Source organism: Rattus rattus, chromosome 6 (assembly GCF_011064425.1).
Source record: "Rattus rattus isolate New Zealand chromosome 6, Rrattus_CSIRO_v1, whole genome shotgun sequence".
NCBI lineage: Eukaryota > Metazoa > Chordata > Mammalia > Rodentia > Muridae > Rattus > Rattus rattus.
The window spans coordinates 152,686,209-152,701,084 of NC_046159.1; the positions used below are offsets into that span (position 1 = coordinate 152,686,209).

At 46.6% G+C, this 14,876-nt stretch overlaps 1 protein-coding gene across 4 annotated transcripts in view; it reads right to left on the minus strand.

The window, feature by feature from the left end:
* Srpk2 (SRSF protein kinase 2) overlaps nucleotides 1-14,876 on the minus strand; it is a 160,493-nt gene that overhangs the window by 23,000 nt on the left and 122,617 nt on the right. For 2 of the 4 annotated variants that reach the window (XM_032907100.1, XM_032907098.1), the window contains exons 7-9: nucleotides 3,150-3,315; nucleotides 2,023-2,048; nucleotides 402-648 (exon numbers count right to left, since the gene is read on the minus strand). In XM_032907100.1, coding sequence (XP_032762991.1) covers nucleotides 402-648; nucleotides 2,023-2,048; nucleotides 3,150-3,315 — 439 coding nt within the window. The remainder of the gene's footprint in view (nucleotides 1-401; nucleotides 649-2,022; nucleotides 2,049-3,149; nucleotides 3,316-14,876) is intronic. The other 2 variants (XM_032907099.1, XM_032907101.1) reach the window with 1 other exon arrangement.

The following is a 14,876-nucleotide window of genomic DNA, read 5'->3' on the forward strand; positions in this document are numbered from 1 at the left end:
GCTGTGAGCACCATGACACTGGAGGAACTGGGAGCCAAGCTCCTCTGCACTACTGATCCATTCTCCAGCCATTAACCCTCCCTTCTGTCGCCTTAGCAGATCTGTGCTGCATTAAAGTTAGGCAAAGGGCTAATTACAGAATAAGGAAAGGGTCCTCATTAACACTAAGGTGCTTCTCACACACCCTCCGCCCCTTCTCACAGCCCTGCGCTTAGCAGAGTTTCACAAATGAACTACGCTGCCCCCATCGTCTCCAAGGAGAGGGAGAGAAAGCCGTCCTTAGTGCCTGAGGTGGCAGCTCAGATACTCTCAGACGCCCTCAGCTACTCCAGCTCAGAAATGACCCCGTGTGCAGCTCCCGCACACGACCAGCCCTCCCTCCTGCTCTGAGCTGGACTAACCATTGTCCTTTGCTGTCTCTTCCTCAGCTGTGTCCTCTAACTCGGCCTCTTTCAGTTTCACCTCAGGCTGGCATTCTCCATCTTGCTCACTGGAAGCTTCTGCAGAGGTGGTGTTCTCTTCTAGGATTTTCCTTTCAGCTTCTCTCTCCAATTCCTCAATCTCCTGCAGGCGCTTCTCCAGCAACTCAGCCTGCCTCTTCTGTTTCTTTTTTAGCTTTTTCTTTTTGTTTTTAGATATTTTTCCTATCTACAACATGGTAAGAGAGTATGTGTCAGGCGGGAGTATGACACCTTGGGTCAGAAAAGCACTCTTTAAAACACTCGTTAGGAGTTGAAAGGTTGGTAACACAGTAACTGCTTTTCCAGGACACACTCAGTTTTCCTCACTAACCCAGCCACTAGAGCCACCTCAGGGAAGGACTGTGCTCACACGGTTAGTCTCCCCTAACTTCTACGAGGAAAGTAGGAGAGCTGAGCTCCGTGAAATACCTGGCTGTGAGCAAGAATCTTCTCTTGCAAGCTTTCCTTGCTGCTGGCTGTATCCAGAATCCTTAACGACAAAAACAAGCACCTGCCCAGACCAGTGCCAACAGCACTGTGTCTGCGTGTGGCTCTGACACCAAGCTGTGAACACCATGGACTTTCAGAAATCAGTAGATGATAGAAACAAGGGAAAAAAGGAAAAGCCACAGTTTTCTCTGCCTCAAGCTACAGCCATAAGTCTTGGAAAGCCCTGGCTAGGAGGGTCTGCAAAGTTTCTCAGACCCATAAACCCAAACCTGAGGCTCAGGGGAGAGCTATGAACATGATCTGGGGGCTGGAGAGATGGCTCAGTGGTTAAGAGCACTGCCTGTTCTTTCAGAGGTCCTGAGTTCAAATCCCAGCAACCACATGGTGGCTCACAACCATCTGTAATGGGATCTGATGCCCTCTTCTGGTGTGTCTGAAGAGAGAAGACAGTGTACTCACATACATAAATAATTTTTTTAAAAGTGATTTGGACTCCCCTGTAACAATTCAGACTTGGAACTGTCTTGATTTGACAGGATCACAGAACAGATAATGATCCTTCTCACTTAAACAGCTAGCTATAAAAAATTAAAATGTTTTTTGGCAAAACAAGATACTTGGAGGCCAGGCAGAAATCATTTAAAAAAAGATTCTGAAACAATTAGATTTTAAATTTGAACTAAAGCCTTGCAATTCATCGAACTCAGCCAACAGCAGCCAAGAGAGCCCAGGGGGAGACTGGCTTTGACTGTTCCCGTCCACAGCAGGAAGTCATGCCCTATTGAATGACAGAGCATTTACAAACAAGCACCTCTAAATTAGTGAAGACTATGACATTTGCTACACAGTTTGTGCAGCTCAGGAACAAACAGTCCCTCCTGACATGCTGGCACATGTAAATACAGTCCCTCCTGACATGCTGATCACATGTAAATACAGTCCCTCCTGACATGCTGGCCACATGTAAATACGGTCCCTCCTGACATGCTGGCCACATGTAAATACGGTCCCTCCTGACATGCTGATCACATGTAAATACAGTCCCTCCTGACATGCTGGCCACATGTAAATACGGTCCCTCCTGACATGCTGATCACATGTAAATACTTACAGGTTTCTGCTGTGGAGCCGTACTCACTAAAACAAAATAAGACAAAACGGATGATCAGAGGAAGACAGGCACTGTTGGGGAATTTGATTTGCAAACTGAGATAATATTGCCTTTTAATAACTACCCAACTTTGAACAACTTTCACCTCAGAGATTGCTAAAGATAGGACCTGGCTTATGCAATTCAAACAGACTGCGCAGCTCCAGGCCGCAGGAGACGCTGTGCACGTGAAGCACTTTTCTTGCAAACGGCCTCTCTCAAAGCACTGACAAAATAATTACAGAGGAAAAGAAAAAGAAATGGAAGAGCTTACAAGCCAGTCACATAACGGAACATGTTTTGCATACGAGGCAATGGACATGCTAGCTGGCAGAGAAGGTGCACAGTCATGTCTAAGACTACATGGAAAGCACCACACACGTGAACTGAGGCACACAGTGCAGCACACTGTGCATGGCTCCAGAACTCGGCCTGGCAGCATCAGAAGCGTCATAAACGGGCTGCATGAGGTGAGGTGATGACATCATGATGGTGCTCGTGATGAGGCAGCAGCGCTTCTCTCTGGATCCCTGTCAGTCAGCCAGAGGGAAGCACAGCCACTCCAATCTCCATCCCAATCTCCCCAATGAAGCCTCTTAACTTCCCAAGAGAAACGATGCTAGCTAGTGCTCATGTCCCTGCTTCCCTTTCCAGCTCCCCACCCTGGAGCTTCCACAGCCAACACCAAACTATTGGCTAAACTGAGACGGAAGCAGGAATAGTAGTTAAGGAAAGAAAACATTTGTTATAAAACCCAAATCAGGAAAAAAAAAAATCAGAAGACTGCAGGTGGGCTACAAGAAACCGGTCGTATGCTCTCCATGGAAACTTGGACCACACAGGAGCATGCACCTATGTGATGAAGCTAAGAATCCAGATAGCCTTTGAGTACAGAGCAAAGGTAACAGAAGACAAAGAGTTAAAAGAATTAACTCAAACCTCATCTTAAGCAAAAGTATCTTCAACATCTAAACTCTTACACAAAGTTCCTAATGAGTATGTACACGTCAGACACAACTGCCTTCACTGAGGAGCTTTAGAAGCTCACAGCCCCGAGCAGACGAGCAATGAGGGCTCAGCTCCCTCACCTGCAGACCCAGAAGGAGGAGGAGCACCTGCTTTCTGCCACTCCGTAGCCTCGGCCGCCATTCTCCGCACGTACGCGTCGTCCACACACATCAGGATGTTCTCCGGCTTGATGTCAGTGTGGATTATCTTGCACTTGCTGTGTAGATAGTCTAAGCCCTGAAGGACCTGATCACAGTAAAGCAAACAGGACCCACTAGTGCTTTAGTTCATGACTTACAATTCCTAAGCTATGCAATCCCTCCATATGCACCTGGAACACAACTTTATAGACATTTACTCTAAAAAATGGAGTTTCCTCACAGGCAACCAATGTCATCACTTTAGAATTCAGTTATGCTCGCAGACATAATGCCCTTGATAAGAATTTTATATGCAATAAATCCAGGGCTTCAGAGCTTTTCCAGAGGCCTTACAAGTGCCTCTAAGCCCGGTTCCAGGATACCAGTGTCACTGTCTCACCTCTGTGGGCACAAGGCACGCAGTGTACAGACCCCACAAAGGCAAACACTCATACATAGAAAATAAAAGCGAATGCATCTTTTAAAATTTCAAATCTACATTATCACGTTTATTAATATGATACTACCTAATTCAGAACATCTGCATCAGTCCATAAAGAAATCCCACAGACATGAGTAGTGGCTTCCCCTCTCCTCCACCTCTGACAGTCCTAAGCACAAGGCTCTGTGCCTGACTCATGTGAAGAGGTCTCTGTGCTTGGGTGAACATGTCCAATGTCCATGCACTCATGTGCCTGTGAGTGGAACCAGAAATCAACAGTAGATGGATTCCTCAAAGGCTCCCCATCCCCTACCCACTTTTTTTAAATTGAAAAATACTGGTTTTTCTTACTGAACCTGGAACTCACCAATCTGGTTAGAATGGCTGCCCCGTAAGCCTCAAGAAGCCCTGTCTGTTCCTCACCAGTGCTGGGATTTCAGACGCACCCCAGCACACCAGGCCTTCATATCTCAGGGCCCGAGTTCCGAGGCCCAGAGCCCTATACAGGCCACCCTCGTCCCAAGTGCTCTTTTCTACCTGGCATCATGGCGGAGGCGCATGCTGGGTAGCACGCACCAGCTATTCACTTCCTGTATTGCTGAACAATGTCCCCTCTGCAGACACATGGCACTCTTTAAAGATTATCCCTTCTTATTTAGTATGTGTGTGTTTTGCGTGCATGTATGAATGTGGCACCACATATATGACCCGAGTTAAAATGGTCATAAGCTACCACGTGGGTGCTGGGAAACAAACTCAGGTTCTGGGCAAGAGTAGCCAGCGCTCTTGACCACTGGGCCCCAGCCTGCAAATGGCATTTTCTTTCTTTATTTGCTCAATGGGAATCTCAACTGTTTCTGCCCCCTGACGATTGGAGGTGACATCTCCACACACATCCACGTGCACGCTTCCCTGTGGTCATTACCCTCTGGCAATTCGTGGTGACATACTGAGGGGATCAGTGCTGACCTACATGGCAACTACGGTCAGCCTAATGACAGGCTCTACCGTTTACCGCAACGGCAGAGCCAGCCTACCAACCGACAGTACGAGCTGTGTGCAAGAGTTCTAATCCCTCATCTCATCCGAAACCATGGTCTTCTTAAGCTGTCTCTGCTCTCCTGGGCACAAAGCTGTGCTTCACTGCTGCTGGCTTTGGCGCTTTCCGCGTTTGTGTTTCTTTTTATTTTTGCTTATTTTTGAGACAGGGCCTCACTGTGCTGCCCAGACTAGTCTTGAACTTGTAAGTTCAAGCAAACCTTCTACCTTATGTTTATTTTCAATGCTGCAGAAAAGGAAAATTTTTATTTAAGTAAAAATAGCCTTAGTTTCTCTATAACACTGCAAGCTTAAGAACAATGAGCAGGTGTCCCTGCTCCCCGGAGACGACAGCACTGAGGACCAGGGCCTCCTCAGCTGCTTCCTGAGTCCACGGGGCTGCATAAAACCCCAACTTCAAAAAACAATCTGAATAGAAACATTTAGAGCAAACCAAAGCTTATTTGGTGCCACCTGACATGAAAGTAAAGCCCATGTTTTCTGGAATTATCCCCATTGAAGAAGAATCCTTAAAATAATTTCCAATATTAAAATCTATTTTGAAATGTTTCCAAGAATCAGAAAACACTCTCGACAACTAGTACCACCACTCAGGCTCCTTGTTCCCAAGAGATGATTAGTGCAGTGTCAGGCTGAAGACAGAGCACCGGAATCAACAACACGGGGCACTCTGGAAGCGGGCCCAGGGCCAGTGTCAAGCACACAGCAGTCACCTAGTTCAGTCCGGTTCTGGGGATCTAGTGCTCTTTGTGTCCTCCCTCTATGGGCACCGTATGCACATACACATAAAATAAGCAGAATGAACCCAAAGGAAACAAATAAGAACAAAACATATTTTTCAAGTACAACCCTGGGAAGTAGGTGCAAAAGTAACATTCCTGTCCATCTTAAATACCTAGTGCGCTCGTTCTCAGAGACAGTGCAGCAGTACAGCAGAGCAAAGAGGGAGGAGTCTTACCAGGGAAATCTAAGCAGAGGTGCTTACGGTGACCTCTCAACCCAGAACGAAGGAAGCACCACAGTCCCACCGCAGCCCGTGCACTATCTGACAAGTCTGATACAAACAACAGAAAAGCCCCCCCCGCACCCCCCCGCACCCCCCGCACCCTCCCCCCACCTTCAGGGTGCACACAGTACTCACAGAGCCGCCTGAATCAAGGCAGTAGCTGGGGGGAAGGGGAACTGTTCAAAAATTCCCCCAATGAATTCCAGGCGCAGTAATGCGACCTGATGAGCCACCAATGAGTTGTTAGTAAAGTGAACACGTGAAAACATTACACTACAAAGAAACGACTTTTTTTTTTAAGTAAAAATATTTACTGTTCAACATGTTAGCTTGGGTTGGATATGTAGCCCATGGTAAACACTGTCTAAGACCCTGGTCAGTCCCTGGTACCAGAGAAAAACCAAACCAAACAAACCCCAAATGCCATGATTAAAAATATAATCAAAAGACTTCCCAGTTAAAGTAAACTCAACTGGGTTGGGAAGATGGCTTGGCTCACAAGCCTGATGACCACAGCCTGGGTCTCTAGAAACCCACGCACTTGTCAGACAGGAGAAGCGGCCCCTCCTGTAACGCCAGTTCAAAAGGCAGAACATGGAATTCCCCAGAGCAGGCTGACATCAAGATTAGCCACACTGGAGAGTTCTGAGTTGGTCAAAGAATGGCAAGGTGATTTCTGACAGCAACTTCAGGCCTCCATATACCTATGAACCTGAGTGTGAGTATCTCACACACACACACACACACACACACACACACACACACACACACACACACACCCCTATGCATCCCAAACACATAGGTGAAGAATGGAAAAGGGACCCAATGCACTTAAACCATGGGTAGAATACTACAGGAACCATAATTAGAAAGACGGCATTATCTATTTTCCTACAAAGAGCAAACATTGCACTTATCCAACAGGCCCGCCCAACCCACTGACATGCTCCTCTATGTAAACCAAATGGAGTTTCCTATTTGGACAAGAGTCTTACAAGTACAATAAATTAGGATGATTCCCATTACAGTCTCCACCAAATATTAACATAAAGTAAAAATATCAGCATCTTCTTTCTTAGATTTTCTTTTGATCACATTTTCATGCTACGTTATCTCTGCACTGGAGCCTCTCAGGTAAAAGACCTGACTGTGTGGGAGGCTTTTCAGGCAGGAACAAGTATGACTCACTGTGGAAACGGATTAACATCCGTCTTATGTGTCCCAATAAGGAAGGTGTTCTCAGGGGACTCTCTTAAAGTGATGCCTGCTTGCACCTTGATGAGGGATGATGGTTGGAACCTGGGACAATGTAAGCAAATGAACTGAGAAATGCAAGGCAGACAGCAGAGGAGCAGCGGGGCAGACAAAGCTGCCTGGGGCAGAACCCAGAACCCAGAACCAGCAAGGCACTGCTTTCCTTGCGCAAGTCAGAGAGGGGCGCTACAAGACCAGGAGCCAACAGGAAGGCCGTACAACATGCATGGGTAACTAGATCTCATTTGTCTTCCCCATAATCCCTAGCACCAAAAGGGGACACAAGGCCTTTCTAACCAGGGCAGCTGTGCCAGCAACTCACTCTACGGATTAGTCCTGCTCTGGGAGAGCTGCCTTTTGCAGTAGGTAGTAGACAGTACACAGGCTCATCCTGGTTTAAGTGCTGAACAAGTGACTGCTGAATGTCCTGTCTTCAAGGTGAGCATCCATTATGCTCCTCAGCACCGCCCCACCTTCCCAAGGCTCGGGGCACACTGAGCAGGGAGAATGGACAGAGCTTGCAGGCTGGAGTGCAGGGAGGAGGAGGAGGAGGGCTGTGCAACGCTGTCTTCTGGACTTCTGACCTCCCGACGACCAAGGCTGTCTATCTTCACAAGACTCCGTTATGCCCACACCCACACAACATCCCAGCACGCATGGAAATAGGCGTGTTTGATCCCCAGTGGGGCTGCTACTGGGGGATGTGAAATAATTTTCTTCAGGGGCAAAGCCACTGGTAAGTTGCCCCTTTCTCATTAATTACCCCACACCTATGCACACACAAACAACCCTAGACAAACTCAGCACAGGTGGTGGCTGCTGTTGTTCTAAGACATAAACAAAGAATGTGGATTTGTAGGGTCGAAGGGTTCTATGCAGCACAGGAAGTGGGTAAGCAGGGAATGGGAGGTGAATATGTTCAAAATGCATTATAAAAGTATACATATATAAAACTATCAAGGAGTAAATCTAACAGGCAACCAATATAATTTGCCTCCTTGATGTCTCCACCAATGAACTGGGAAGGCAGAGAGACACAGCACAGGGCAATGAAAAAACTCCACCTGTCACTCAAATATTTACTCACGGTGTTATCAGACGAGGTACTTAACTTTTATAAACTTCCACTTCTTTATTCTTTAGGGATAGGGAGTATTCAGAGGTGAGTGTGATTGAGTGTGAGAGTGTGTGTGTGTGTGTGTGTGTGTGTGTGTGTGTGTGTGTGTGTGTGTGTGTGTGTGTGCCCTCAGGGAATACACAGGTATGCACATGTATATGTGTGTACAGGTGTGGGACTTAGAGGGAAGCTATCTGACCCACCTTATGCATTTTGAGACTCAGTCTCTCACTGGGACTTGGAGCACCAATTAAGCTAGGCTGGCTGGTAAGCAGGCCCCGGGCCGCCGTCCCTCCAGTTACTGGAATCACAGTGGGCGTCAATCCTCACTCCTAGCTCTTATGTGGGTCCTGGGGTCAGACACAGACCCTCACATTTGCACAGTGAGCACTTTGTTTATCGATTCAGGCTCCTATCTAGTAATCTGGTACGTAGTTAAGAACTAGAAATAATCTAGAAGACAAAAACAAGGTCCAGCACACGAAGCTCAAGACGAGAGCACTGACGGGGCCGGAGCTGCGCTGGGTCTCACTTGGACCTGGACTATGGAAGAGCCTGAAAGCTGCTCTGAAGACTTTAGGAAACATTCACCTTCGGTGCACCGTTTACCACACTGGACAGGAAGCCAGCACAAGTCCCCCCATTTAGAATTTAGAAGTGCATGGTGAAGCCAGTCACAGCATAGAAACTACGATTTACAAGGCAAAGGAACAGGAGACAACAAGACTCCGTGACTGAGACCAGAGAAGCTGTCCAGGCCAAAGTCTGGAAGCAGCACAGAGCACCTACAGGCAGAGGCTTGCAGGGTACCCGGGACTGCAAAGACGGACTAAAGGCTGGGACACAGGCTAAGAACGCAGCCTGCTAACAGGGTGCTGCTTACATGAACAAAGTCCTGGGTGTGATTCTCAGCAACCACCCGGAGGTTCTCACTCAAGTTCTCTAAATAAAGTGCCAGTTATCTAAAATGTTCCTGCTCCTGTTCTCTCTCTTCACCCAAACCCCACACCCACCCAGTCCTGAGAACTGAACCCGGAGCCTCCCAAACATTAGCACGCGCCTGCCAGAGTCGTCCTTAGCCCTGGAAAGTCACTTGTCATACAGTCATGCAAAAAGCCTCGGATACCCTGCTTAAACACACCAACTTTTTATTTGTCTAAGGTTTTTCAGTCTGGGGGATTGGACCAGAGTCTTACATGTTAGATAATCTCTCCACCACTGAGTTGTATCCAACAAGCCCTTTACAACACATAAAGATCAGTCATTTTGCAAAGAATAAGAACATATGTTGTGAGAATTTTAGTTTCTTTAAAAACCCAGTTATGGTATGTGAATATACTTTTGTCTTAATCCCAGTTGTGGGCTATGGGGCAGGGTCGGTTTGTCCACAGCTGCTAACTACACCTGTCACTGGCTCTCTGGAGTGGGCGCTGCTTGCCCTGGTGCCACATTTGCAATTACTGGGGTGCTAAATATTCTGATGATGATGATTGGATGCGCAATCAGCAAGATGCAGTCTAAAGAGACCTACGCCCCCTTTCCCTGGAGCCTTCCTGCTCTCCTGCCTAGTACTGGGGGGGTTGGAAGGGATTAAGGTAGAATAAAGGTTGAAGGGAGAAGGAGATATAAGAACCCAATAAAACTACAAAACACATACACCAATAAACATGTTTCTGCCTTACTTAAGGAAATACCAACCAGCCAGAGAGCTCCCTAACACACGAAAAAAGACACGGAGAAGCATGGATCACAGTGACTGACAGCTCCGAGGTAAGGTTCTGCTTCTGTAATGGATGCTCTACGGACAGTCTCATCTTAACCTCCATAGTAAAGCCACAAATTACAAATGACTCCAAATTCATAAAGGAGTAAAACAGAGATATAAAACAAGAATTAGCAAAAGCAGACAACAAATCTAGGTAAGAGGGAATTCTGTCCCCAGGAAACAAACAAGAGGACAAGAAGGTACCACACAAGTCCAACAATCCCTAGAGGCTGAAGGATAGGGAAGACGCTGTTAACCATATCATTATAAGCAGAGCAGACCACCTCCAAAAAGTGAAAGCAACAGATTAGCTAGCCCAAGACATCAACTACGCTGGAACTGAGATGGCCTGGCATGCACTATAAAACCTGTAATCAATTCAAGGACCGATGTGGGCTGCAGCATAACCCAGAGGAAAGAACAGTCTGGAATGGCTTACGACAGACACCCTTGGCACAGAAAAAGAATTCAGCCTTGAATGCGGTGGTGGAGAAGCCTGAGTTGGGGAAAACTTCCAGCAGCCCAGGGCAAAGAGGAGATCAAAGGTCAGGATATAAAGGGAGCGAAGGGCAGTTAGGATCAACAGCACCACTCTCTGACCTCCGCACACAGGTAAACAACAGTGTAAACTAAAGTCTCATAGGACATCGTCAAATACTCAATATCCAATAAGCCAACAAGAGGGGTGCTAGATAGTAAGTTGTGTATATGAGAGGAAAAGGGGGAAGATTTTAAACCCAGAACGGAGGCTTAACTTTTCCTGGACACAGGCTGGGCACAATGTCTAACAGCATTTTATCACATAGGAAAAAAGAAGTAAATCTGAGCTCCAAAACCAGACTGTTCCTGTGCCCTCCTGCTCTGCTTTCCCGTGTCGCCACCACCACATCGTATTATTATTAATATTATTATTATTACCACCACTACTATTATATTTATGTGGATGAGTATATTTCCTGTGTGTGGAAGTCCCAGTGGAGGTCAAAAGAGGGTGTCAGAAACCCTGGAGCCGGAGCTACGGGCGGCGGTGAGCCCCACCCCCATGCGGGTGCTGGGAACTGAGCTAGGGTCCTCTGGAAGAGGGTGGAGCAACTCTTAACCATGGAGCCGGCGCTCTAGTAGCCGTCACTATTTTTTATTTACTTCCCAACTCAGGATAAATTACTAAGCTCTGTATTCCTGTGTTCAATTCCATGAAATTAAGAAAAGGACTATATTTTCTGGACTTGTTATAAGGTTTCAGAGGACTGAAGTGCCAAGTCACAGCAACATCAACGGTAGGACGGTCATCATGGTAATCTAACAAGGACAGTGTGGTTATTGCCCACACCTCACTGCTAATAAAATGGTGGCTTAAGATTATATCTAAAAACTCAATCATGCAAGCAAATGACAACAAGCAAAAAATCCAGAATCAACACTACTCCAATCCCACAGGCGCCCCGACGGCCGCTCCCAGAGCCAGAGCTCTGCCTCGCTCTCTACAAAGAATTCATTGAGACAAGCAGTGTTGAAATCAATGATTTATACAAAGCATTTACAACACAGAAGTTCCACTAAACTCAATTTCACCTTTCAATTTATACACCATTTCCCCACTGTAAAACAGAATGCAAGCATCAATGGTTTAACCGGCAAAGCCACCTTCTTACTCAGCTAAGCCTGAATGGCAGTGGTGCTGTCAATCACCTACAGCAGCAATGGACTTGTTTGAAAGCCCAGATTCAGGGAATGACAGAACCTCTGTGAACCGAATGCAGGCAATTATTTCTGAAGTAATTTACTCTGTTAAAATATGTAAATCAGAACTGTGAACAACAGCTCAGTGGGTAAAGTGTGTACAGTAAAAGCAGGAAGACCTGAGCTCAGTCAGACTCCCAGCCTCCAGGTAAAAGGCTGAGCAGGGTGGAGCACGCCTGTGATCCTAAGGCTGCAGATGTGCAGCCAGGGGCAGCCTGGGAGCCTGCTGGCCACTAATGGAGCTGAGTCACTGAGCTCCTCAATTAATGAAAGAGTGATCTCCTCTCAGAAAACAAGGAAGAAGAGGCGGGCATGGTGGGGCCTGCCTTAAATCCCAGCACTCAGAAAACAGGCAAGCACAGCACCAGGCCAGGAGGAACCACACACCAATACCCTGTCCCCTAAATAAAAAAGGCTTAAAAATAAAAGTGGCTCTCTTGCAGGAAGAAAAAAACATTGGTGAAAATGTCTAAAAGGTATTATTTGAGCTTATGAAATTGCATTATAAAATAGGAAAGATATGGTGTATAACAGTCATCAAAGATGCTGAGACCTGGGCTCCAGATACACAGCCACAGGCACATACAAACCATGTGGGCCTATACAACCCATACAGAATAAAGCAAATTACGTGTGTTTCTGTCTTGTTTCCTTTTGTTGTCATTTGTTTGCTTGTTTTTTGAGACAAGGCTTCTCTGTGTACTCATGTGCTGCCACCACCTGGCACGAGCTACATCTGCTAAGCCTTTAATAGCTCATGATTTATCCTAGATAATTAACTAAGATTCTTCATCTGTTTCAATAAGGTTATTTTTAAAAAGCTTTAGCCGTGTCACTAAAAGTCACAAACATGAAGCCTGCCTGCGGAGGAAATGCAGGGACCACAGCATCAAGCTCACCCTATCATGTATCCTCTTCTACACTAAGGGCGGTGTTGCTTGTTAACACACTGGCACGAGCCTTCGAGCTGGCGAGCATGTGCCCCTGGCCTCACTCCAAGCAGGAATATCTCAGTCCACATAAGATAAAACAGAGCAAATGGCCTTCCCTTTACTCTGCAGTCCCTCTCTGAAAAGACATTCATTTTATGTGCATGTGCCATGTGCATTATGACCATGAAAGTCAACACATGGCATTGGCTCCACTGCGACTGGAGAAATGGTGCTGGGGAGCTACCACAGCCTTTCATTAAACTCCTGACTTAAGTAACACCTGTAATATGACAAGAGGCACTACCAATGTGTGACACAGGAGGACAATATGAAGAGGTGACTACACACAATCTAGGATGCTTTCACTACACACATTTAAAATCTATAGATCTTATAAAATGGATTTCAAAGCCCAATCATGATTCATAAGCACAAACTTCCTGCACTGGTAAGGAAGCCACTGTTTCTCAATTAACAAATCTATGAGAATCATTGTTTTCTCTTCTTACATTCACAGAGACTGAGACGAAAGCAAGCACACATATGTACAGGTTAGGGGACAACAGGCAGAGTCTCTCCCTCCACTACGAGAGAGGCCTGGGGACCAAACTCAGGTCATCAGGCCCGGAGGCAGGAGAAGCCACCACAGGGCCTCTCGCCAGCCCACAATGCTTTTGCTCTTGGAGAATCTGCCTCTTGCTCCTGCTTTGTCCCCACTCCCCCTCCCCACCTGTCTCTGCATGTGCTCACTGCCAGCCTCTCCTCCTCCTCCCTCTCTCCCTCCATCCCTCCCACTCTCTGCCTTTCTCTGCCTCTACTACCCTCTTAACTCCCTCCCCATGCCCTGAATAAACTCTATTCTATTAAAAAGGAAAAAAAAAAAAAACAAAACAAAACAAAACAAAAAAAAAAAAAAAAAAAAAACCCACTGACTGCTCTTCCAGAGGTCCTGAGTTCAATTCCCAGCAACCACATGGTGGCTCACAACCATCTGTAAAGAGATCTGATGCCCTCTTCTGGTGTATCTGAAGACAGCTACAGTGTACTTATATATTAAATGAATAAATCTTTAAAAAAAAAAGGGGTTGGGGATTTAGCTCAGTGGTAGAGCGCTTGCCTAGCAAGCGCAAGGCCCTGGGTTCGGTCCTCAGCTCTGGAAAAAAGAAAAAAAAAAAAAAAAAAAAGAAAAAAAAAAAAAAAAAGGAGACAGAGGCAAGTGCATCTCTATGTGTGAAGCCAGCTGTGCTTTCATAAAATGTTTCAGGCAAGCCAGGGCTCCATAATGTGAGACCTTGTGTCAAAAACAAACAAAACAGGAAGGGAGGCGGGTGGTGATTTTGGACAATGGCTGGGCCAAGTGCTTACTGGGTAAGCGTGAGGAACCAGGTCAGTGCTGCTGTCCACACAAAGCAGGAGGTGGCAGCACACCCAGGGCCTCAGCACCTGACACCAAGAGCAGTGGAGCCCAGGGCCCTGCTGGCCAGCCAGTCTGTTCAAAACAGGAAGCTTCAGGTTTAGTGAGAGATGCCTCAAAACGAAGGGGAAGAAGTGACTGAGGAAGAAGTAAGTCCCCAGCGTCAATCTTTGGCTACCAAGAGCAGCAGCACAGGCAAGCACACACATGTGCTGTGGTGGTTTGAGTGAGAAAGGCCCCGGAGGTTCACATATTTGAAGGCCTAGTCAGCAAATGGTAAAAACGACCGGGAAGGATTAGGCCTTGTGAAAAGGTGTGTGTCATAGACAATGGGCTTTGAGAACTCTTACTATCTCCCCCTCCTTCCTCCCAGCCCACCCTACCCTATCATTCTCTGCCTCATGCTTGTGGACCGGATGTTAAGCTCTCGGCTACTATTCCTGCCTGCTGCCATACTCCCCACCATGATATTCACAGCCTCTAATCTCCTGGAACCATGAACCCCAAAATTAAAGCCTTTATTTTTGTAAGTGGCATGGTCATAATGTTTTGTCACTATAGAAAACTAACTAAAATGTGTGCACACATGTGCATACAACACACACATACACAGCGTTCTGAACTGAAGTCTATATTTTGTGTCTGGAACCCCTTGGGAGGCCTAATCTAAGCTTGAACCAGGTGACTGAAGGACTCCTAGCCTTTCTCACACAAACTAAGCTAAGCAACATCACCGACAGTGCCAACCTTAACAATGCGAACCCACAGTACCTAAACATAACTAAGCTACAACTGAAGCGTCTAAAATCTGGCAGTACAAGCCACAAGTAGTTTGCAGAAGGAGTAGACCAATGGCAAACCTGGTGAGCGACGCACGGTAGAAGCGTCTTCTGTGTTTACACACGTTCATCCTACAAGTATTTATTAGAGGATCTTGT